Source organism: Rattus norvegicus, chromosome 10 (genome assembly GCF_036323735.1).
Source record: "Rattus norvegicus strain BN/NHsdMcwi chromosome 10, GRCr8, whole genome shotgun sequence".
NCBI classification, from domain to species: Eukaryota; Metazoa; Chordata; class Mammalia; order Rodentia; family Muridae; genus Rattus; species Rattus norvegicus.
Window position 1 is genome coordinate 15,362,975 of NC_086028.1, and position 23,975 is coordinate 15,386,949.

General features: G+C 54.2%; 2 protein-coding genes across 6 annotated transcripts; both read right to left on the reverse strand.

Annotated features, from left to right (window-relative positions):
- Window positions 1-492: 492 nt before the first annotated feature.
- Rhot2 (ras homolog family member T2) lies at window positions 493-6,289 on the reverse strand. Of its 2 annotated transcripts, NM_181823.1 has the most exons (20): window positions 6,130-6,289; window positions 5,797-6,040; window positions 5,654-5,712; window positions 5,486-5,567; window positions 5,342-5,385; window positions 4,576-4,629; window positions 4,036-4,088; window positions 3,850-3,958; window positions 3,648-3,749; window positions 3,404-3,502; window positions 3,206-3,314; window positions 3,009-3,129; window positions 2,703-2,787; window positions 2,473-2,615; window positions 2,289-2,389; window positions 2,077-2,207; window positions 1,887-1,973; window positions 1,657-1,779; window positions 1,348-1,550; window positions 495-1,147 (listed from the first exon to the last, which is right to left on the reverse strand). In NM_181823.1, exons 2-20 carry the CDS (start codon window positions 5,831-5,833, stop codon window positions 1,021-1,023), a joined length of 1,869 nt encoding a protein of 622 aa, NP_861544.1. In that variant the 5' UTR covers window positions 5,834-6,040; window positions 6,130-6,289; the 3' UTR covers window positions 495-1,020. The 2 variants fall into 2 exon arrangements, with proteins under 2 accessions (XP_017452558.1, NP_861544.1); XM_017597069.2 differs by lacking the exon at window positions 6,130-6,289 and having other exon boundaries at window positions 493-1,147; window positions 5,797-6,041.
- On the reverse strand, window positions 6,210-22,823 carry Wdr90 (WD repeat domain 90). 4 transcript variants are annotated; one of them, XM_006246068.4, is made up of 41 exons: window positions 22,519-22,823; window positions 22,241-22,417; window positions 22,048-22,156; window positions 21,714-21,884; window positions 21,365-21,479; window positions 21,204-21,271; window positions 20,726-20,835; window positions 20,437-20,655; window positions 19,988-20,056; window positions 18,721-18,831; window positions 18,492-18,637; window positions 18,356-18,413; window positions 16,854-16,972; window positions 16,618-16,779; window positions 16,411-16,541; window positions 16,228-16,344; window positions 15,618-15,853; window positions 15,325-15,464; window positions 15,025-15,155; window positions 14,092-14,222; window positions 13,669-13,830; window positions 13,426-13,554; window positions 13,177-13,292; window positions 13,063-13,103; window positions 12,754-12,885; window positions 12,079-12,270; window positions 11,747-11,844; window positions 11,278-11,380; window positions 11,006-11,127; window positions 10,706-10,865; window positions 10,434-10,624; window positions 9,949-10,117; window positions 9,749-9,860; window positions 9,285-9,456; window positions 8,149-8,271; window positions 7,876-8,050; window positions 7,636-7,766; window positions 7,409-7,552; window positions 7,226-7,345; window positions 7,014-7,098; window positions 6,210-6,667 (listed from the first exon to the last, which is right to left on the reverse strand). In XM_006246068.4, exons 1-41 carry the CDS (start codon window positions 22,783-22,785, stop codon window positions 6,510-6,512), a joined length of 5,622 nt encoding a protein of 1,873 aa, XP_006246130.1. In that variant the 5' UTR covers window positions 22,786-22,823; the 3' UTR covers window positions 6,210-6,509. The 4 variants fall into 4 exon arrangements, with proteins under 4 accessions (XP_006246130.1, XP_006246128.1, XP_038943044.1 ...); XM_006246066.4 differs by having other exon boundaries at window positions 7,226-7,552; XM_039087116.1 differs by lacking the exons at window positions 18,356-18,413; window positions 19,988-20,056; window positions 20,437-20,655; ... (5 more) ...; window positions 22,241-22,417; window positions 22,519-22,823 and having other exon boundaries at window positions 7,226-7,552.
- Window positions 22,824-23,975: the final 1,152 nt, after the last annotated feature.

Consider the following 23,975-nt stretch of genomic DNA (forward strand, 5'->3'; position numbering starts at 1 on the left):
TGAATGGGCAGCAGACCCCAACTGCACCTCCCACAGCCATTTATCAGCATGACTAGAGAGACCTCAGAATATGGACCCGGGAACGGGGGAGACAGAAGGGTCAGGTGATGTTTCCCACTCACACAGAAATAGTAGTCACATTTAGATTGATTGAAGAAAAAACATTTTTATGAGGCTGGAGAGATGGGTTGGTGGTTACGAGCACTTGCTGCTTCTGCAGAGGACCTGGGTTTGTTCCCAACACCCACGTGATAGCTTACAATCGGTTAACTCCAGTTCTAGGGAAATCTGACATACTCATTTGGCTTCCACTGGCACTAGGCACACACACACACACACACACACACACACAGTGCACTTACACATGAGCAGGCAAAACAGTCAAACTCATAAAAATAAGCTTATATTTAAAGAAAGAAAGAAAGAAAGAAAGAAAGAAAGAAAGAAAGAAAGAAAGAAAGAAAGAAAAAAAGCCGCACTGAGAGATCAAAATCCAAGAGATGGAAAAGACAACTTTAATCAGGAAACCCAATTCCACTTGCTCTGCAGCTGGCACTGTGTGGGTAAGGCTCCACATCTGACAGAATGGTGGGAACTCTTTGACTATCAGGTCCCTCCCTGATTTGACCATTGCCTCCTGCCCCCAATCAAGACCACTGGCCACACAGAACCAGGAAGGAGGAAGCACCCTGAGAACTTCAGTTCTGGTCACTGATTTCCTACTCACAGCCCAGCCTCTCTCTAACACACGATGCTCCCTGAAAGGCTGAGGGCTCGCACCTGCCACCCGTACTCTTGGGCTCAGCAGGACAGGCCTGTAACAGGGCAGCAGGGTTTTGGAAGCCACGATTTAGATACCAAGTCCCTGAGCAGGTACCCACATCAGTCCCAGGGACCCTGTAGCTGGCCACACAGACATTACACCACCAGGCTAAAAGACCATACTCCTCTGCCGCGTGGGCTCACACGAGACACCACAGTGTGCTGTGCCTGGGGGCAGGAGAGGTCACGAGTCCTTTGTCATCGGCTCTTCACTAGGACCCTATATAGTGAGAAGCTAAGGACAGCAGCCACCGCGGTCCCAACAGCCACCAGCACGCCTCGGAGCCAGAAGGGGGTGGGGTGCAGCTCTGTGTGCGCCAGGTGTCTGTGGAAAGAAAACTCCAGGCATGTGCTGAAAGCTCACTGTTGAAAACCCATCCCCAGCAGCCAGAGGCCAAGCCAAAGGACGACGCCCAGCATAGCTCTCTGGGTCACAGGTAGGCCCCACCCTGCAGCTCCAACACCTTTGTACCCAGGTGACAGACTAAGCCCCACCCACACTAAGCCCGTGGTATGTGTACTCACGGGAAAGTGGCCATAGTAGCAAGTTGGGTAAAGACATCTATGCTGGACTGTGCTGGTCCCAAGCAGGAGAATGAGGCCGGGGCTGGCAGCCGGTGCCTACGGCAGAACTCAGCTGGTGATAGGCCTGGTGGGGCAACACCTTCAGGGAGATCAGCTTTGGAGGAGATAAAGAGGCAGGGTGTCTGCCCATCCATGTAATAACGCTGCCAGGAGAAAAAACAAAACAAAACATTTGAGCGCTGGGCTTGCTGGCTTACCTGACTAGGGCTATGGCTGGGATCCCCTACAGCACCCCAGGTCAAGACTTGCCTTGTAGATGGTAGCACACTGCACGAAGGTCTCGGGGTCACTGCTGTCAAACATTAAGCAGGCGACATCACAGGTAGTGTCTAGAGAGGTGTCCAGCAGGCTGTCAGCATTCACTTCACACAGCTGGGACAAACAGTAGCTTTAATGGCCTCCCCAAGGCTGGGTCCCTCAAGGACTACCTTGAGACAGCTCCATTAGGAGGAAGAATGGGTACAAGGGCCCTCACTCACAATCAGGTACTTTTCCTGTCCGCTGACCCGCACTGTATTGATGGTATGCGTGGGCAATTTCTCAGGGGCGTCCCTGTCCCTGGCTTCCTGTGTGGACAGTAGGAACAGTTTTTGGGCCCAGAGTTCTCTGTGCTGCCCCTCCTGCTCCCTTGAGTTCCCAGGTAGGGGGTGGAGCCTCCATAATTCTCACCCCAAGGCTGTGGCCGAGGAAGGCCTGCAAGAAGGCCGACTTGCCCACTCCTCGGGCTCCCAACACCTTACACATGAGGACGCTGCGCTGTGTTTGCCCTTTCTCCTGGTCCAGTCTCTTCTCGCGGGTAACTGTAAAGATGAGCTCATGTGAGGGTGCTGGCCACCAAGAAGGAGGGGCTGGACCCAGAGACCAAAAGAGTGGTCACCCACCTGTGATAGCCTGTGCCTGTGAGTCCTGCTCACAGAGGGTAGGGTAACCCAGGTAGCCAAGATGGGCAAGGCAGTGCTGGACATCCAAGTAGGTCACCAGGCTGGGGGTAGAGGGAGGCACGGGGCTAAGGAGAGTAAGATGGGATGGGTGGGAACGGACAGGTAGATAACGGACTGTACTTACGTCCACTGGCAGAGATATCCACGCAAGGACAGACAGCCAGCCTCAGTGGGGACTGTGTGTAAGAGTTCAGGGCCCCACGGAGCAACTGAGAACACGCTGAAGAGACTCTCTAGTTCCGTGGGTGAGAGGACACCATCATGGTCCTACAGGCAAAGGGGCTATAGTGACATGTGCTGGGAGGGAAGGGGGAAGGGGTGCGGGGGGGGGGGCAGGTAAGGTAGTGGGCTCACCTGATCATGCTTCTCAAACACCCGCTGCACAAACTGGTAGCCACGATGGTTGAGCTCGGTGCTGCAGCCAGGGGGTACGTAGAGCCTGTGGGGATGCCAGAGGGCTTGCACTTGCACTATCACGATGCAGGGCCTGCCTGGGCAGTCAGGCCCTCCCAGTAGAACCTCTAGTTACACGGTTGGGGCTAAGCAAGGGGAGTAGCTAGCTAATGAGTGTGTGTTGAGAGGCCAAAGCTAGAGTCCCCAGGTCACAGCATCTACCCCAAGAGTCTAGTAAGCACCACTGCCCACCAGCCTACAACTCACGGTGGACAGAGGTAGTCAGGAGTCAGCTCCAGCGAGTCACTGTAACCAAAGCGCCGTAGGATGGTCCACGTAGTCTCATGCCGGCCACGCTGGATGAAAAGTGTGTTCAGGAAGAGGAAGCCTGTGGGAAGGTGGAAGGTTAGTACTTGGCCCCGCCACTCCCCACACACCAGGGGATAAGGTAACATCTGCCTCACCTTCCAGGGTCAGTCGGTCATCCTGCACACCACCTGCCACATTCTTGCACACTACCCTCTTTACATCCTCCAGGGCTTGTGGGGCCAGAGGATGGCCAAAGCAGGACTTCTGCCTCAGGTAAGAGAGTGCTTCAGATCAGTCAGCTACCCTGATAACCCTCTTATAAGGGCAGCGAGGGTATCAGAGCAGGGCCACACCTGGAAGGCATTGAGCTCCTTGTCGCTGAGTGCGTGGTCTAGGTCCTGATCCGACAGCCTGAAGATGCGTGTGAGTGCCTGGGCGCAGGCAGGCCTTAACTGCAGGGACACAACACCAAGTGGCCCTTTTCCTGGCCACCCTGTCGGCGTGCCCATTTATTTGCTCTCCTTATCCAACACCCCATGCGGGCCTTGGGATGAGACTTGGGGAAACTTCGAGTGTGTGGCCCTCACCGCTACTTACCTGTTTGGCCTCAGGGTCATAAAGGGGAGCGGTGGGATGCAGAACAGCCTTCTGGGCATAGTAGAACAGCTCTGAGATATTCCTCAAGTGCTTGGCAGAACACTGGACAAGGGTGAGGACCGACTCAGGAAGGACCCATGACAGATCTAGGGACCTACCTCAGGGTCTTACCACAGCCCTCCTCTGTAACCTCCCCACTCACCTCCACACAGGTCTCTATCTCAGGAAACTGGCTCATAATGGGCAACACAGCCTCTATGGTACTCCCTGGCCGCAGGTCTGACTTATTGCCTACCAGGATGATGGGCAACCTGGGAGAGAGGCCATGATCACCAGGGATGGGGAACAGGTGGGCTCTAGTCCCCCTAGCTGAGGCCCTGCTGGTCACCTGGGCCCTGTTGCCGTCCTGCCATTCACGAGGGGAATCCACTTGGTTCGGATCTGAAAGACAAAGTCCAAATGTGTCCAAGAACACGCACGTGCTCACCAGCCCATGCTCCTCTACCTGGAACTAAACGAGCTTTCGGAGTGCAGGACAAAGCTGGGGGGGGCGGGGGGGACTGCAGGTGACAGACAGGGACTTGTCTGACCCCAAAAGCTGCAATCTCCACAAGCAGGCTGGGGTAAGAGGAGAACACTCCCTAGCTCAGAGGAACAGGGTCCCCTGAAAGACTCAACAGAAAGGAGGCTAGGAGTAAGGGTTGAGGATCAAGAGCCACTATGTACTGCCCAGGCCAACCGCCAATTAAGTCAGGCACTAGCAGCAGGGGTTAAAAACCGGAAGAGGGGGGTTGGGGATTTAGCTCAGTGGTAGAGCGCTTGCCTAGGAAGCGCAAGGCCCTGGGTTCGGTCCCCAGCTCCAAAAAAAAGAACAAAAAAAACAAAACAAAAAAAAAAAAACCGGAAGAGGAGCTCCCCTCTCGTTTACCTTCTCAATGGTGGCTTCCTCAGACACATCGTACACCACACACACCACGTTTGCCTAAGGGAAAGCAAGGTACAGGCTGAGCAGAATTGGCCTGCTTAGCATGGACCACTCCAGCATGTCCCAAGTGCTCACAGCAGGACCAGCAGGGCTCTGGGGCCCGGAAAGCCCACCTTTGCCAAGCTGGCCTCTCCCCACCAGTACTTCCTAAGAGATACCAGACCCTAGTACCATGGCTGTAGTCAGCAAATTCTTGTCCTACGACAGATCCATCCAACCACCCAAGGTAGTGTCCCGAGCCAGGTCTCTCACTTTCTATCTCAGTACAAGCAGCAAGGATGCTGCAAACGAAAGCATGAGACACTGTACCCTGACCAAGTGACCTGCACCTGTAGGACACGGAGAAGGCTGAAGGACTGCATTCAGGAACACAAAAACTCTGGCAACAAGGAACGCCTAATTAAGATGGCATCCACTACAGCCTAGGGAGGCATGGTACTGGGAACAGGAGTATGATGTTTAAGGAAAAGCAATAAAGGACATATATATCTGTTCCACTCAGACCCTGGGAAGGTTCACTAACGGCAGCACTGGCCAGGTCCTGGTTCCCAGAAAGCTGTGATCTGGAAAACCAACAAGACTCAGCCTTGAAGGTCACAGCTGAATTATCAGGGTCAAGCAGTCAGTCACCTAATCCAGCCCACAGAAGAGGAAGCCGATTAAGAAGGAATCGGCCTCAGTACCCACAAGCCTGCAAGATGCACCGCACCTTGTGGATCTCCTCCTGAAGTTCCTCCTCTGTCTGCTCCGCTTCTAGAAGGAAAAAGAATCCGATGTAGAATGGCTGTTGCGCTCGATACAGACCGGCTGCAGGCTCAATATACACCGGCTAGGAGGCAGCATTTGGAGATACCTGAGTAATCCACGATATGGGTGGGCACCTTCTCTGGGGTGACGTCGGCGGGGATGGTTATCTCCTCCGCGCGGGCAGGGACCTGCAACAGGTGGGTCACCATTGAAGGCAAAGCCCGGCTACCCAAAGCCCGGCATCCGCCCCTAGTGTCCAGTTAACCCGGCGCACCTCCTCGGGAAACTCCTCGCCGACCAGCGACAGGATCAGAGAAGTCTTCCCCACCTGGGCTGCGCGGGGAGAGGGAACAGTAGTCAGGAGCACGGCCGAGGTCACGGCGACCCCACCCATCTTCCCGCAGCCCCAGTGCCTACCCTCGCCCAGCAGCAGGATGCGCACGTCGCGCCTCATGACTGCTGCCCGCAGCAGCACCCCAAAACCACCCCTCCTGGCCCAGAACGGACCAAGTAGACCCAATCCCAACCCCAACCCTCTCCTTCAACCCGCGCAGGACCGCGCACTTCCTGTCTTCAGTACCGCCCTCATCCAAACTTCCGGTCCCGCCCACACAGCACCAGCTAGTGGTTGAGCTAAGGGACAGCGCCTGCCAGTTGAGTGCTTCACACAGTGCAGGAGGTGCAGTTCTCTTAGACCCAACAAGCTTCTCAGGTGGACAGGCCAGTGGATAGCAAGTCTGGACAACCGACTGGATTGTGGGTAGGGGCAAGGGTGCGCTCAGGCCCCAAGTGATGTAGAGATACAATTTATGGAACAATAAAACAATGTATCGATATGATAAATACCAGTTTTTATTTACTTAAACTGTACAAAATAAAAACAATAAAACAACCTTCATGTGAAAAACAACACAGTATGCCAAATCTTCTGTGTGAGGGGGGAGTGGTTCTTAGGCTCAAATCCATGCTTCACAGATTCTAAGCCAGTGCCACACCCTCAACCTCCTTAAATCTTTTCAGATTTCACCCCAAATTCCAAGCAATGCGGTTCTGAAGCCTGTCCCAGCCATCCTGGCTTGGCATACAGCAGTCCATAGTCTGGCTTTCCTGCCTATGTTCCTAAGGGCAGCTCAGGGGCCAGTGACTTCCCACACAAGGATCTCGTTGTGAGCAGCTGTGAAGAGCAGCCTGCCGGACGGCGTGAACCTACACAGGTGTACTGAGTCATCGTGGCCTTCAAAGTCCTGGGCAGTCCCTGACACACAGTCTAGGAGCCTCAGCATACATTCTGCGGGTAGATGACAGGGTGGGAGGGCAAGGCATCACCCAGAGGAATTCCCAATCCGTGTCCCCTACATGGCTCAGTACTCTGACACCAGGGAACCTTGCTGAAGGGAGGAGGCCATGACATCTATGTTCCCAAACCTGCTATGGCTGAGGGTAGTCAAAGCTGCCCTCTCTCTGCCCCAGTGCAGATACTGCAGCTGGTGACTTACACCCTGCCTTTGATCTTAGGCATCCCTGTGGGGCCATGTCTCCACACTACTTACAGAGGGAGAGCCCAAACACAGAGGTGAAGAGTGGGTGAGCTAGTTTGCCATTCCCAAGAACACTGTGTGTCTACTAGCACTCACCAGCAAAACCAACCGCCATGAGCTGAGCCCCTGGAGACAGGCTCAAAGACATGGCAAAGAAGGGCAGAGGTGTCTTCTGTACCACCTGTAGGAAGACAGTGTGACACTGAGGTCTCCTGCTAGGGACACAGCCCAGGCTCTATGGCCTTATGACTGTGTGACACACAGTCCCTAATGCCCAGCTACAATGCAGCATCTGTGAGTACACAAACCTGCTTTTGGCGGAGGTTGTAGAAGACGACCTCTTCATGTGCACCAAGGCCCACACACACCAGTATCGCCCTATCCCAAGGGCAGAAGGCAGCAAGAGAGGGGGGCAGGAGGCCTGGAGCCTGTGAAAAGCAGTGTGAGTTGGGCAGACTCCAATTCCCACCCACTGCCCGTGGGACTCTGACCTTTGAGACGGCAGGAGCAGGAAAGCTCAACCATTCCAGGAGCTCACAGCGGTCCCGGAGCCAGTCAGAGGCCCAGATGCTGACACGCTGGTCCGCACTCGCAGCCAGCCACAGTTCTACTCCCTCTACCCCTAGGTCTCCATACTGGGGGAAAGGAGGGGTGTGAGAACCTGCTGCTGCCCAAAGCACCCCAAACCCCTTCCCATCACCACCTGAGGTTGCCTTACTTCTTTGCTCGTGCTCTGGATAGCAGAGATGGGGGCACCCCGGTGGTCACTGAGCACACGGAAGGTCATTCCAGTGCAGGGGTGGCTGACAGCCACCAGTCCATCCTTATCTCCAGATAGGATGGTCTGACCTGTGCCACAGGGAGACTGTGATGCCATTCTGTGAGCCCAACCCATGGCCTGAAAATGTGGTGTAAGCTAATGAGGCTGGCACAGCGCTCTGTGGCCACACCTCCTCACCGTCAGTGGAGAAGGCGATGGCCGTCAGGGCGCTCCGGTGGGGGTGCATCTTGAGTTCCAATGCGGTACGAGAGATGCTGAAGACTCGAAGTGTGCCATCGCTGTAGCCTGCCACCACCTGCTGCTGCTCCGGGAGTCCACAGGACTGGGGCGTCCACGCGACGCAGAGGCAGCTCTAGTGCCGCACGCAGGGGGAAGGGAAAACCAGCATCTCCCCAGCACGGTGACAGGGAGCAGAGCACACGACCGGTCCCCCCAGATCTCTCCACCTACCTGGTTCAGCACCTGAAACTGGATCACCAGCTCCATGCTGGCCAGAGACCACACCCTCACGCTCCCGTCCTCACCACAGGTGGCGCAGTGAGATTCACTGGGGCTGAAGACCACCTCGTTTACCTGTGGGAGCCCGGTACGGTTGAGGGGATGCCCATCCGGACCTTTCCTACTCAGGCTGCCCACACAGGAACAACTGTCTTTTGCCCAAACCCACTTGACCCAACCACCTCCATGTGAGGTACTGGCTGCTCCCTAGACTTAGGGATGAATCCATCACTAGGACTTGGAAAACCACAGGAAACACTGACAGAACCTAAAGTACATGTGACCTTGTGTCTCCAGCAGGCTACAGACTGAAAGGAAAAGCACGAGCCACTCGGCTGTCTCCAGTGCGCACACTTGAGTGGCTTTGTGGCTTCTAATTCAGGCTGTTAATGTCTTGATGGAGAAAACATGTGTATCTCATGGGCACCACTGAGAATCAGGATTTTTGGAGACAGGTGGCACAGATGCCATGAACCAGTGAAATTCAGTGTAAACTGGTTGCATAAGATCTCTTGGAGAGAATCCAAGGTTAGGGTTGTTCAGGGGTCCTGGGTCCCGAGTGCCATTGCCAGCTCCTGGGCTCATGAGGTTCACATCACAGCCTATGGGCCTGGATCGCCTGCCTACCCTTAGTGCTAGAAAGCAGTCGGGACTGCCAGCACAGCTAAGGGCTCAAGACCCAAACTTTTGTGGGTGGGAGAACATACTGTTATTTGAACAATGGGAGACTGGCTATAGAAAAGACAGACAAACTGAGACACGGCCTGGATGAACCTGGATATCTGATGGACAATGAAGGGAGTCCACACAATGCCACGGGCACAATCTGTCACAGGTAAATCCAGATAGTCCTACCAAATGACCGGCCTGCCTAGACCTGACCACATCTGAAATACCCAGACCAGTTCCAACTACGTGTGAGCAGATCCAACCGGAACCTAGTAGGGCCGCTAGGACTCCACAGTAGGACCATGATGATGTCAGCAGATGATTGTGGTGGAAGAGGTGTGGGGCAGTAAACGGGCTTGCTGCCCTAGCCTACCCTGCCTGGGGAAATCCTGTCTCCCTTAACAGCCCAGTGAGCTCACCTTGGTCCTGTGGCCGCTGATGAGGCGGGTGCTAGTGCCCTCCGTCCAGTTGACATACCAGATTGTGCCAGCTGTGGTGCCCACTACACCCATGTCCATGCCGCTGTCGAAGCTGGCACTCACAACAGCCCCGTCCAGGGTCAGCTCACGCTCCATGAAAACAGAGCTGGATCTAAGAGAACAGGGATGGGAGTTTGAAGCTGGAGACAGGAAACTAGCAGGCATCAGTCTGGTCCTGTGCTCTCACAGGTAAAGGAACCAACTCGACAGAGACAGGAATTTTAAGCTTCTTTCTCCTTGGTCTGCAGCCTGCAAGGCCCACGCTATGCCTGAGTGTATCCTCAAGGAGGGGCCCAACTAATGACAAATTATGTAGGGTAGCCCTCAACTGAGAACTGTGCTACAGAAGTGCTAGCAGCCAAAACCCAGGGCAATATACAGGACAGAGGCCCACGGAGGCTCACCTGGCACTTGAGCCTTTTCGCCTCAACTCTGGCACAACCCCCACAGCCCAAAGGCGCAGCCTTCTTGTGTTACTCCCACTGACCAGTCTAGAGCCTGAGCACAGCAGCACTCCTAGAAGACAGAGTGGGTATGAAATGCCCATTTCCCACACTGCAACAGCCAGCACAGCTGGGGGATACATAGGTTGCTGGGCACTCACCAATCTCGCCATCATCAGCCTCCCAGGCCAGGAAGCAGTGGCCAGTGCCAGTGTCCCAGACACAGACCTGGCCAGAGCTGGAGCCGCAATAGAGCAGAGGGCTGGCCCCATAGCAGAGTGAGGTCAACTCGGACGCCCCCAGTTCCTCAGGGACTGGTTCTCGGTGTACCTGACAGAATACAAATGTGGCTGTGGGCCAGTGAGATTCTCAGGCAACCTGATTTCATCCTCTCAAGTTGCCCATTGAATCTCAGGGCTGGAGTGATGGCTCAATGGTTAAGAGCACTGGCTGCTTTTCCAAGGGATTCAGGTTCAATTTCCAGCATCCACATGGCAGTTCACAACTGTGTGATTCCAGTTCAAGGGGATCCAGCACCCTCACACAATGCACATACGGGTGAGACACCAATGCATATAAAATAAAATTTATATTTTATAATATATTATAAAATATATATTTTATAATAATACCAGCAGCCTGGTACCTGAAAGCTGGTATCTGTCCCTTGGTGCTGCAGGAGCCAGAAGGTGATGGCACTTGTGCCCACACAGATGAGCTCATTGGCATCCCAAGGGTTAAAGGCCACACCATGCACAGGCTCCAGGAGGCGAGTGGATGACAGAAGTTCATAGGTGGCCATGCTCCACAGGGCAAGGCTCCGGTCAGCATAGTCCCCTAAGGACATATAACTGGGTGTTGTCCAGCCACCAGGGCCCCAGAAGTCTGCCTTCCCTCTGCTTACTCAGGCCTACCTACCCAACGTTACAAGGAACTCATCATCTGGTGAGAACGCCACAGCTTGGACGGCTGTGTCATGGTGGGAAAGGAGGTGCCGGCAGAGGCCCTGGGGAACATCCCAAATTCGGATCTGGCAGCGGGCAGCTGTGTTGCCACAGCAGGAGGCAGAGGCCAAGACCTGCAGGCAAGAAGGTGAGTGGTCAGTGCAGACAGTTTCCATGCCTGCCCTGGCTGAATGGAGGGTTAGCTGGGATGTGTCCTTCATGCTGAGCCATGCTCTACTGTACACTGTGCCCTGGACACCAACAGGGTATGCACCTGGCCATCCTGGTTGAGTGCCAGAGTAGAGATCTCCTGAGGATGGCCAAGCCAGTGCCGCTGGGTGCCAGAATGCAGGTCCTCCACTACCACTAGGCGACCACATGTGTAGGCAAAGAAGCCTGTAGGCAAGGAAAATGCCAATATCCCATCACTGCTGGCAGTCAGACCTCATGGGGCTTTGGCATAAGAAGGGCAGACACCAGTGCCCCACACTCTAGAAGCTTTCAGCTGACACCCAGTATTTATTTGCTGTGGAAGACATACCCTACCTGTGTCAGGTCTCCAGACCATGTTGGCCCGCCCATTCCCATTGTAGCCCACCACGGCCTTCAGTCGCAGCTGCTCCCTGCCAACGGGAGGGAGGGAGACACTCTACAAGGAAGCATACCAGGAAGCTGGTAACCAGCATAGCTGGCCTCCAAAGTACACAGGTAAGCTACTAGGAGATCACAGAGAGTGATCTGGGGTGTAAACAGGGAGACAGGTGGGACCCAAGGGAGCCAGAGGAACTAGGAACTTGATGCCCCTGGAGAACTGAGGGGACAGAAAGGGGCAGCAGTAGTACTGGTAGTGAGAGACAGAGGTAGGATCAGCAGAACCAGAAAGCTGAGAATACATGCTACAGGATGGAGGCTGTGTGTGGGCAGGGTGGAGTGAGAATCACCCTGGGGAAGACTGAGAGGGGCCACATTCAGAGAAGACCATGTTTAGAAACCCCTAGTGTGGTGTGTTGCAAACCTTAACCCGTGTAGAGGTCTTATATCGAGCTGTGAAGTGCTTGTAGGAATCTGGGCGGGTTGGGAGCCCAGCCTTTCCACTCCGAAGGCTCCATTCACCTGAGAGAAGAGACCACAGGACAATGAACTGCCTACTGTGATCAGAGTTTCCTCCCGAGACACAAAGCCCCCATCACTGCTAGGCTGAGAGCTGTGTCCCACCCACCACAGGTATATCAGGATCCTCAGATTCCAGGAGGTGACCTCAACTCATCATCCAGAAAAGATTACTACAAGCCCCAAAAGTGTCCTGAAAGAGGCCTCCGTCCCTGCCTGCGGCCGTGGCTGACTTACTCATTTGGCTGTGGTGATTGGGAAGCTCGGCATGTGTCCAAGAGCTCTTTGCAGCCTCTCGAGGGGCATCCCCACCTCCACTGGCCTCCTTCTCCACCAGCACAGGTGGGGTCGGGGCCTGGCCTTGGAGGAATGCCTCAAAAACATGGTTCTCCTCACCAAGTCCCTCCTCATCAGATGTGGAGAAGGTGCCTAGGGTTCAGACCAACAAGAGGAGGAAAGAACAAAGCCAGAGTTGGTGGTACACGCCTTTAATCCCAGCAGTTGGGAGGTGGAGACAAGTAGATCTCTGAGTCTGAGGCCAACCTAGCCTATATATTGAGTTCCAGGACAGTTGGAGCTGTCTTGAAAGTGAGACAAATATATAAACATATATAGTATTTACTCCAGAGCCTGCTCCTCCCTGGCTCTCAGTGAGGAGACTCATTTGCCGTTGCCAGACACTGGCTGGACATCACAGTGTGGGATTATCCAACACAGGGCAGCCCCAGCTGCCAGGTATGTGCTGCGGGCAGCAACGGGCTACAGCTCCCCGTGGGACATAGGAAGACACAGATACAGTGAGAGCCTGTCTTGAAAGAAAAAGGGAAGAAAGGAAAAACAGCTTCCTGGCCTGTGCCCAGGCACACCCCGTGACCACACACACGAAGACCCATCGAGGACCCCAGCCCCTACCAGTACTGCCTTCAAGGAGTCTGTCATGGGTACTCCGTGGGGGCAGTGATGCCTGAGATGGTACAGGCACTTGCTGCCGAGGGAGTCCACTGGCCCCGGATGCCAGGTCCTCCAGATGTCGTGCATTAGAGCCTAGAGATAGAAAGACCATGTCAGGGCTGGGTATCAGATATGTCCCGCAGGGATAGGCAGGCATAGGAGAGGAGATGCTGCCGCCTGAGCTACAGGGCCACAACCCGGTCAGCTCCACACCAACTAACACCGCCATGCAGCTAAGTCCGCTCTTCCAGCTAAGTCTGGATCACTCACCAGCCTCATGCACTGGGCATGCCTCAGGATCACTTCCATCTCTGAGAACAAGAGAAATGTCAGGGGTCAGCCAGCAAAAGGCCCATGAAGACACGGTGAAGGGGAGACACTTGCCTCTCAGGGGTGGCCTGCACGTCCCAGAGGAAGATGGCATCTCCCGCACTGATGAGCTGCAGCTGATCGGGTGTGAAGGCTACAGCATGCACAGGCTCTGAGTGGCCAATGTATACCTAGGGGCAGTGAGCACCACATACAGGGACCCAGAGCACACTGGGGATTCTGTGCTCCAAGTCTCCAGGTATCCCCAGGGTCTCCTCAGCCACCCACGGGGAGCTGTAGCCCGTTGCTGCCCGCAGCACATACCTGGCAGCTGGGGCTGGCCTGTGTTGGATAATCCCACACTGTGATGGTCCGGCCAGTGGCTGCCACCAGCAAACGAGAGTCCTCACTGAGAGCCAGGGAGGAGCAGGCTCTGGAGCGGACACTAGATAACTAGAAGGAAGTATTCTCAGAGATGTCCCTTTGTGGTGGAGCCGCTGGCACTAGGGCAAGGCTGCAGGGACAGGGAAGGGCTGGCAGGCCACCGCCTGTAGTGCTCCGACTCACCTCCCGGACAGTATGTCCTGATACAGCATCCAGTACCACAACCTTGTTAGAAGATGTGGACACCAGCAGATGGCCTGAGTTCCTGGGGCTGAAGCAGACGGCCACAGCCCAGTCTGGGTGGTTGCTGGCCAGGTTGAGGGTGCTGACATCAACATGGAGTAGCTAGGGGGCAAGCGACCACTAGCCTTCAATCCAGGTTAGTGGGCCGCACCCAGGGTTAGGGAAGTGGCTTCAGGAGCCCCCACCGGGGTGTCTAGACATAACCCCCACACAGGAAGCTGAGCATCTGGAGAGCATGGGAGGCCAGGACCCTCGGCACTGTGGAGAGGCCCAGGACTGCTCCTGAGCAACTACAGCCCCTTACCCGTCCCGAACACTGCATACCTAGCTGGGCAGAGCCCCTGGCCTAGAGCTGACACTCACCTCATCCAAGGAGACCGAGTCCACAACTGTCACCATGCACTTGGAGGGGCCCACAAAGGCCAGCCGGCAGCTGTCTCCACTGACTGCCAGAATATTGGGGTTGGGGCGGCCATCCTGACATACCAAGTTGGCTGTAGCAGCATAGGGCAGGTGTCAGTGGGTGTGGTGGGAGACACTTAATCCCATCTCCCCTGCAGCATATACTGGCCCTCTGCAGCTTGCAGAGAGCTTATACTTCAGGTCTCACAAGCTGTGAGCACACGACCACTTGACCACTTGACCACATGACCACTTGGCAAACTAAGTCAAAGGAGGAGCACCGGAGGCATACATGCCCTTTCAATGTGTCTCTCCAATTGCTTTCCTAGTGCTAAGGCTGCCCACCTTCTGAAGCAGAATAGACACAGACCCTTACTGACCCTTGACTTGTAAGGAGGGCTCAGAGACCTCCTCCTTGGTGGGAGGCACATGGCACAACATAGACCCTGAGCATGGAGGTGATGGCTGTGCCCTGATTAGTTTTTTCTTTTTTTGGGGGGGGGTGGGTAAACTTAACACAACTCACAGATATCTGGAAAGAAAATACCTCTATCAGATTGGCCTGTAAGCAAACCTGTGGGAGCATTTTCTTGATTAATGACTGACTGATGTAGAAGGGCCTATTGGCAGTACCACTTCTGGGCTGGTCCTGGGTTGTGTAAGGAAAGCAGGCTGAGCAAGCCATGGGGATCAAGTCAGTAAGCAGCGCCCTCTTTGCGTCAGCTCCTACCTTCAAGTCCCTGCCCTGACTGCCCTGGATGGACTGGAAGCTGATGTGAAATAAACTCTCTTCCCAGCTGCTCTTGGTCATGGTCTTTATCACAGCCATAGAAAGCTTAACAAGACAGAGCTTCCCAGTGCCTTGGAACCAGTGTGAGTGGCTAGGAGCCTGACCTGCCACACGTAGAACGCAGCATCGGGAGACAGCACAGTTGTACTGGACTAGGGAGCCCTGAGAGCAGGAGCTGAACAGGAATCTGCCGTCAGGGGTGATGACCAGGCTGGTGATGGCCCCTCGGTGACGCCTGCACCATACATGGGACATTCACTGACCTTGGCCCCGGGAGCCAAGGTGTGGTTTACGATGGCACTGGCTTTCCTGCAAAGGGTCCTCCCCACATGGGATCCCACAGAGCTCCTCACTTCCATATTCACTGGTGGTGTCTGTAGCCCTGGTCCCCCGGAAACACTCACGTGTGTTCCACCAGGACTCCAGAGTTCTCCAAGCTAAAGGAACGTACAGCCCCACTGCTGAAGCCACAGAAGAAGTTTGGCATTGTGGGGTGGAAAGCAATGGCACAAGGCGCGTCCTCAGAGGATGAGAAGTCATACAGCTGGAGGGAAAAGGCCACCATGAAGGGTGGGTGGGGGTCAAGAGACTGCAAGGGACAAGTGTGCCCCACGTGATTTTAACACTAAGTTCCAGAGACTGGGCGGGAAGGACCCAATTCCCTGTGGCTCCCTGCTTGCCTTTTGCCATTCCCCACCTGCTGTAGGGTAGCCAGGTCCCAGATGCGGACAGTGTGATCAAGGGACACAGTGGCCATCTGTCCCTGGTTCTGTTCTGTAGAAAGTGCCAGCACTGGGGCCATGTGGGAGCGTGCCAACACAGTGTACTCCCGGGAGGGAACATCCAGGAAGCCCAGGTGGCCTGAAGTGGTGGTGGACAGCACACGCAGACCATCGGGACTGAAGGAGACTGAACTGACAGGGCCATCGTGTTCTGTGGGAAGAGTGGGTCAACAGCCACTGGGGCCCAGCAAGCTTGAAAGACGACTGCAGGAAATCTCAAATCACACTACCACACACTATGTGGGCACTGAGGTACCCAAGACACAGACCATTTGTTCCTCTGCTGCAAGGTCTCTGGGGTTCTGAGAGTGCCCACAGGCTACTGCCCCCAAAGACCCTGTGAAAGCAGCCTGTGGAGAGCAGTAGTGTTGCTAGGTAGCCAGACTCAGGGCAGCCCTTTCACCCCATGACTCACTGTCCAGCCCAAGAAGAGTATTAGCAAAGTCAGAGCCAGAGAATCCCAACCTTCCCCATGCCGGGGCCCGCTCTCCCCAACCTAGGGTAGATAGATGTCTGCAGTCTCACCAGTCTCTAGGAGCACTGAGGAAAAGTCCAGGGGCCAGAGTCGCAGGTAGCCATCCTCAGAGCCCACAGCACATGTGGTAGTAGAGACACTGAGGCTACTGATGGCAATACCGGACCCTGAAAAGAGCAGGCATCAGCACCGCAATGTGATGTCACTTCCCCAAGGAATGGGTGCCCACCTACCCATGCTGAAGTTCTGCTTCTCAGTGAGGGGAGCACCAGGAGGCTGTGCAGGCAGCAAGCGGCGGACGTGCCGCACAGCCATGCACTGGTGGTCAATCTCCAGGATGTGACCACTATGGCTGCACACAAAGCTGCAAAGGGAGGGTGGAGTGAGGTGAGGTACTCAGAGTAAGGGTGGGCTGGGTAAGAACAAAGGAGGGGACTCACAGCATGCCAGCCGAGGGCACGTGGTGGCCATCCAGCGCCTGTGCAAAGGCAAGGTCAGTGAGCTCCAGTGTACAGTACTCCCCTAGGTCTACAGCACAGGATCGAAGGACGCCACCCCGAAGTCGCCAGAGCCGCACACTGCCCCGCCCACATGATGCCATCCTGCAGGAACGGAGGGGTAAGTAACGTGGAGCAGAGGGGCTCAAGGCCCAAACCCTGTCCTAGTACCACATCACCTGGTTTCATCAAAACAGGCGATCCGGAAGGTGTGAACGTCAAAGTCAGTATGCACTTTTGCAAGAACCACTACCTCACCTCCAAGGCCCACCTGGTCTGTGCCCCAGACCACCACCACCTGCAACAAATGCAGAATGAACTCCAGGTACCGAAAGGAAGCCCCGCCAGAGCTCTGTCCAGCCCTGCCCTGTCAGGACTAGCTGAGCCCCCAGTCCCTCAACAAGCGAGGGCTTTCCCCTGACGTAGAAGTCAGACCCTGAACATCAAGTCTGCAGACTGCAGCTGTCTATAGAGAGAAGCAAAATCAGACCGAAGCTGACACATATCTCAGGGGTAGGGCAATTGGCTAACATGTAAGGCCCTAGATTTGGAGTCTCAGCATTCCTGGGGAAAAAGCCAAAGGCAGCCCCCACTGAAACAATGGGTCAGTTCAGAGCAGCTAAATGCCTACAGCTCTGGCAATACTGAATGTTTAAATACAGGTGTAGTGTAGGTAGCCTTGGCTGGCCTGGAGCTTGCTATGTAGACCAGACTGGCCTAGAGAACGGCCCGCCTGCCTCTGTTTCTCCAGTGCTGGGCTAAAGAATGTGGTAGCACAGGCCTTTAAACCCCATACTCCAGAGGCAGAATCGGACAGATCCCGGTGAGTTCAAGGCCAGCCTGGTCTACAGCATGAGTTCCAGGACAGCCAAGGCTACACAGTGAAACGCTGTCTTGGGGGAAAAAAACACAAAGCAAACAAAACATAAGAAAGCAATGTGCCATCAGCTCTTGCAAACCTCGATTCTCTTTTTTAAAAAAGCCTCTGTATGGTCCTGAGTTCAATTCCCAGCAACCACATGGTGGCTCACAACCATGTGTAATGGGATCTGATGCCCTCTTCTGGTGCGTCTGAAGACAGCTACATTGTACTCATAAACATTAAATAAATATTAAAAAAAAAAAAAAAAGCCTCTGTATTTACTAGTGATGGCCTAAATGTATGTCTGTGTATCATGTATGCACAGTCCCAGCAGACGGCAGAAGTGGGCACTGGGTCCCCTAAGTCTGGAGTCACAGACAGCCTCCATGCAGATGTTTGGAACTGAACCCCAGAGGCCTCTGCAAAAAGAGCGAGTGCTCTTAATCACCCAGTCATCGCTCTAGCCGCCATCTTAAAGCAAGACATATGTACTACTTTAATGATCAGAAATAAAGACAAGCATTTTAAAAAGCAAAGGCTGAGCCAGGCAGTGGTGGCACACACTTTTAGTCCCAGCACTCAGGAGGCAGAGTCCCAGTACTCTGTGAGTTCAAGGCCAGCCTGGTCTAAAGAGTGAGTTCCAGAATAGCTAAGGCTACAAAGAAAACCCTGTCTCAAAAAACCAACGAAAGCAAACAATCAAACATCAAACAAATAAACAAGCCAAAAAAGCAAGCAAGCAAGCAAGCAAAGGCCGGCTGGAGCTCACCACCCAGGCGCAGGGCCCTGACTCCTGTACCAGGCTTATTGACACATTACCGTCCTCCCATGTCTGTCCTTGCCCACACCGCAGAGGAGCGCCCCACTGTCAGAGAAGCTGTAGGTGTGGAAGATGAGGTCAGCAGCTTCTTGGCACCTCCCACTCCCCTGCTGCCCTGACCCAAGGCTACTGCACCTGAGGGAGCAGATGGTGTGCAGTGGGCTCCTGAAGAGAGACAGGCATCCCCCAGTCTGGAAGTCCCAGAGACGCACCATGCTGGGAGGCTGCACTTGAGCTGAGGCTAGCAGTGTATCATTGCCATTAAGTGACAGGGCAGAGACCTTAAGATATATAATAAGGAAGAAAGGAATATAATATGGCCTGCCGGTTCACCTCTCCCCACCCAGGCCCAGGGGGCATGTACCTTGTCAGTGTGGCCAAGGAAAAATCTCTGCTGTCCAGTGTCAATCTGCAGGACGATTATGACCGCATGGCAGGGGTAAACAACAGCCACACCATCTTTAGTCCACAGGGCCTAGCATATGAGGGCCAAAACCAAAGTCACCCACAGAAACCTAGCAAGGTCCCTCTTGGCTACTTAGAAGGGGAGTCTGGTAGATACATGTATGCGCACCACACACAGAGGCATTTGGCCGCCCAAAGACACATCTGTGTCTGTCTCCCCCCGCGCCCCCAATCACAGGCATATGTGGGGAAGACAACTAAAGCCTCTTCACCATGAAAGGCTGGTGATCTTGGTAGCAAAAAAAAAAAAATATCGGGTTGGGGATTTAGCTCAGTGGTAGAGCGCTTGCCTAGGAAGCGCAAGGCCCTGGGTTCGGTAAAAAGAACCAAAAAAAAAAAATAAATAATAAATAAATAAATAAATAAATCAAAGACCAGAGACCATGCCTGGACACGCCCACCATCCCTTTCTAATTGAGGCCTTTCCTAGAGGCCCACTGCATACAATGGAGCCAACTTCCCACATAGTACCCAATTCCAATACGTCTGGTCTGGATCAGTGAGATCCACACTCAGAGAAGGTCTAAAGACATCGCCAGGGCTGGAGAGACAGCTTACTACTCTTGTGGGCGGAAGACTCACATTCTGCCCCAAGCTCCCACATGGTGGCTAACGGCTGCCTGTAAACCCTGTTCGGAGGGTCTGCTGCCCTTTCTGATCTCTGTGGGCTTCTGCACACATGCAGTGAGCATATGCATACACGTAAAATAAACAAATCTTTATGGGACTGGAGAGACAGCTCAGCAGTATAAAGCACTTGGCTTCTTTTACAAAGGGCCTGGGCTCAGTGTGTAGTAGCTTTGGCTGTCCTGGAACTCTGTAGACCAGGCTGGCCTCAAACTCAGAGATATCTGCCTGCCTCTGAGTGCTGGGTTCAAAGGTATGTGTCACCACCACCCAGATACATAAAGTAATCTTTAAGCTCTTGGGTCTTCGGGAACTCTTTAATCCAACCACTATCCAGCAGACCTTACCAAGTGAACAGGGGGCACCTATGACCCAAATACTCCCATTAGCCACAAGAATGAGAAGACGTGAACAGAGCAGGGTTTCTTGAGGACCATAGGAAAGAAAGTGCCCAAGACGGGACTAGAAATCTTTCCTTCCCCAAAACTTACTCATCCCACCCAATGAAAACTGTCCTGGAATCTGCCTCGAAGCCTCACCCATTGGGTGCTGTGGCCCCCAAAGCCGATGACTCCCTTGAGCCTCAGGACTGGGTCTGGGAGGAAGAGCTGAAATAGGAAAACACAAGGTGAGACTCGAGGAAGCCACTCTATTCCCTGCAAATGCCCCACCTCTGCTGCCTCAAAGGGAAAAAAAAAAAGAAGGAAGGAAGGAAGGAAAACCATGGGTATGCGGAGCTCCTGCTAGAAGCAGTCTTCTGGCTACAGTGTAAAGTCTGCAGATACCCCAGGTCCTGACCTTTGACAATCTACGGCGTGTGACCCTTAGAATTGGCAAGAGGAACAAACCCATGTCTACTCAACAACAAGGCCTCTTGCTCAATGCATGGAGGATTAGAGGCCCATCTGCTCTGAATGAACCTCAGGAAGCTTAGGATAGCCAGTCCTTCATCTCACTAATGCCTAAATACCTTCAGATGGTCACTCACCTTACAGGAGCCAATGTCCTCAAGGGCCATAGGTACTCCAGACGATTCGTCGGCAAGAACATGTCTCCCACCGGCCTCCGTGTGTGCATGGGTAACCTCATCCCAGGCTGAAGGACTCTGGCCACGGATGCTGAAGGCACTTACACTGGACACTTCTGGATACTTGTAGGTCAGGCTGACCTCTGGAAGGTGTCTGGGTGCTGAAAGGACCTGGCATGGCTGGGATGGAACATGTGCTATCAGCACCCTAGGACCACCGGTCCCCCAGCCCTTTCCCAAGTGCACTCACCAATGGACATCTGTGGCTAGATGTCTGGGCCACAGGGGATCTACTGCTCAGCAAAGGTTTACCAAAGGCCACTGGATGAGGTAGACACCGTGACACATGCCCCAGGAGGACTACAACAGAGCAAAAAACCAGAGTAGAGCAGCAAGAGACCCGTGAGAATGCCAGCCATGGTGCAGGAAAGAACAGGTGGCTCCCCTCACCCCTCCTATAGATGCTACATCATAAACACGGCTGTCATTCTACCCTAGACCCTGGCAGGTCCTCTCCCAACAAGAAGCGTGGGGATCAGGTGCCACTTACATAGACCTTAAATATGATTCTAGGACCTCAGAGGACTACCAGCTAGGCCGTTTTCTGTGTCTAACCTCCAGGCTGTTCCAAGCACATACCACCTATGGTCTCCATGCTACTGATTCCCCACTCAGGATGCCCCAATACTGTTCCCACCAGGTCCTATGTATCCTGTAGAACAGCCCACCTGCCTCTGGAGGGGAACAGCTCTTCTCAACCTGCGTATCAGGTGCCTTTGAACCGTCACTTGGAAACCTCATGGGTGGAAAACACAGGCAGAAGCGAAATCAATATCTGGGGCCTGAAGGCCATCTGGCCCCTCACCACTTGAGGTCCAGAGCTACTCACCGAATGTGGATGTAGTGGTCATGCCAGCTCTCCCCTTTCGGCACCGGGAAGGCCATTTCTCGAGGCATAGGACTGACAGACAACTTTGCACGCCGGGCCTCGGTGACAGTGACAGCTACAATAATTAAGGCTATTCTAGATCAAGGGACACTTGTCCTATCTTTTCCCATCCCAGGCAAAATGTAATACCAAGTATCTGCCACTCCACCAGTACACCCCAATGTTCTTCCTGGAACTGGGAGCCCTGGTACATGGCTCTCCTCTGAAACTGGTGAGTGGTTCTCATCTACCCGCCAGCAGGAGGGTTCTAGCCTTCTGACTGGGATGGGGCATGAAGTGTGGGCCTCACCAGGGTCAAAGCACAGATCGCTGGTGTAGAGGTTTCTGACTAGCAGGCTGGCACACAGCCTGATGCTCTTGAGGTGGCTATAGTGACGGCTCAGGTAGAACATCAGGATGTCACGCAGGTCCAAATGTAGGCAGGTCCAGCGGGCACGAGGAGGAGCTACACCTGCCAGGTCTGCAGGACAGGTGCAAGGTCAGCACCTACCATTTTGTTGCAACCCTCTCAACCCCACCCCCCAGCTGTCCTCAGAGTCACACAAGCACAAGCCCAGATGGGCCTGTACCACCCCATTCTAGGCCTTCATTCAAGCTGTCCCTCCTGGACCAGGTGTCACCACCTCTCCTGGCTGTCTTAGTCTCGAAGACAAAGGGGAACTGAAGCCATGTTGCAGAGGACTTGAACTCCTTAAAGAGGTTGGAGAAAGACACACGGATGACCTGGCCGTCCTATGAGGCAGAGCGAGGCTATTAGATGGAGATTATGGGAAGAAGGCAGCAACAAACACCCTGCCCTCTTTCCAAGCTGGGCACCTCGGTGGACACGTCCAGGTGGATGACAAAGTGCTTGGTGGGCAGGGGCCGGAAAAGCACATATAGGTACCGCCCAGTCAGCCCCAGAGACTGGGTGCTGGTTCTGGGGAGCTGGATGTAGTTGCTGGCAGATACGGACCCACGGATGCGATACACGGCGCTCTTCAAGACCTTGTCCTAGAAAGAAAGAGGAGCTGCAAACCGCGCAAAGCCGGAGGGCAGTCACAGTGCCCACTGGGAGATTTCTCAGGAGCAGGAAGGACCCCCGCAGTCAGTACCGTCACCACGGCCACATCTCCCTCTTTGCTGGACCGTTTCCACTCATCCATCCTGAAGTGTCTGAATACGTTGAGGAAAGGGTGCTGCCAAGCAGCAGAAGGGACGCCGCCTGAGCACCGGTCTTGGGCAGCGCGCCGCGACCCTCCACCTCCGCCCGCGGAACGGGCTTCTACATGAGGTCTAGTCACTGACGCAGCGGGGACCTCGGACCCGGGACTCCCGGGGCGCGAGACCCGACGGACGCGCGCGCCGCTACCTCCCGCCATGGCGCTACAGCTCGCGCTTCCCGCCTCAGCATACGCTGTCTTACGCAAAACACGCAGCACGGCGCCTAGCAACAGCCGCCTGGCAACGCGCGTCACTTCCGTCGCCGCCGCCGCCGCCGCGACGCACAAAACTCCCGCGGCTGCGTAGCTCCCTATCGCCTAAAAGACCCCCACGTCTTGTATGGGCTCGCTCAGGACACTTCCACCACTGTTGCCTTCTGCTTGGGCCTCTGCAGCCACGCCCATCCGGGGCCTCCGTACAGTGCAGAGGCCGAACCAGCCGAGCTAAGTAGGCGTGGTCGCTGACCCTCTCTGAGGCCTCCGTCTTTGGTTTTTTGTTGGTGGTGGTGGTGGTGTTTTTTTGTTTTTTGAGAGCTGAACCTTTTTTTCTGTCTGTGAGCCAGAAAGGTCAGGCTGAGGCCTGTCCACATCCACGGTCCCCCCCCAGGCTGGACCTCCTCTCTGTTTTCTAACTATGTGGAGGTACCTTATCAAAATCCAGGTACTCTGGGTCTCCCTACCTCAGGACAGTAAGGTCCCAATGCCCACTGGGGTGCAGCTTTCAGATAACTACAGTCACCACAGGTTTAACACATACCCAAAGACCTTTGAGACATTTTCCCCAGTATACCACAGCCAGGCCTACAGGGTTGAGTAGGTCCTGCAGTCTAGGGCTAGGATTCTCTTCCAGTTAAGTTCTTTGTACTCTGCCTCCAAGTGGAGACATACACTTGTCTCCTCCCTTGAGGGTTAATCCTGTTAACTAATATAGTGGATTCCTTGCTTTTTCAACTTTTTTTTTTTTTTTTAAGACTGGATCTATTTAATCCTGGCTGTCCTAGAACTTGCCACGGAGACCAGGATAGCTTTGAACTCAAAGCATCAGCCTCTGCAGTTCAGGGATAAAAGCCTGGGCCAACCACCCCCCCTACATATGTGTTCTGCAAGGTGGCTGACCTTAACTGAAAGAGCAAAGCTTTTGTTCTTCCTTCTCTTCCTTCCCCCAAGGCAGTTTAGACTTTTACAGTTGCCTGCCCTGGGGTTTTCCTTTCAAAGGCTAATAAATTCTCAAACGTCTATTTCAGTCTGTTTTTGTCCTTGAGCTCACTTGTGACCATTCTCTTTCTCTCTTTCTCTCCTTCCTTTCGAGACAGAGTATCTAACTGAAGAGATCCTCCTGCCTGGCCTTT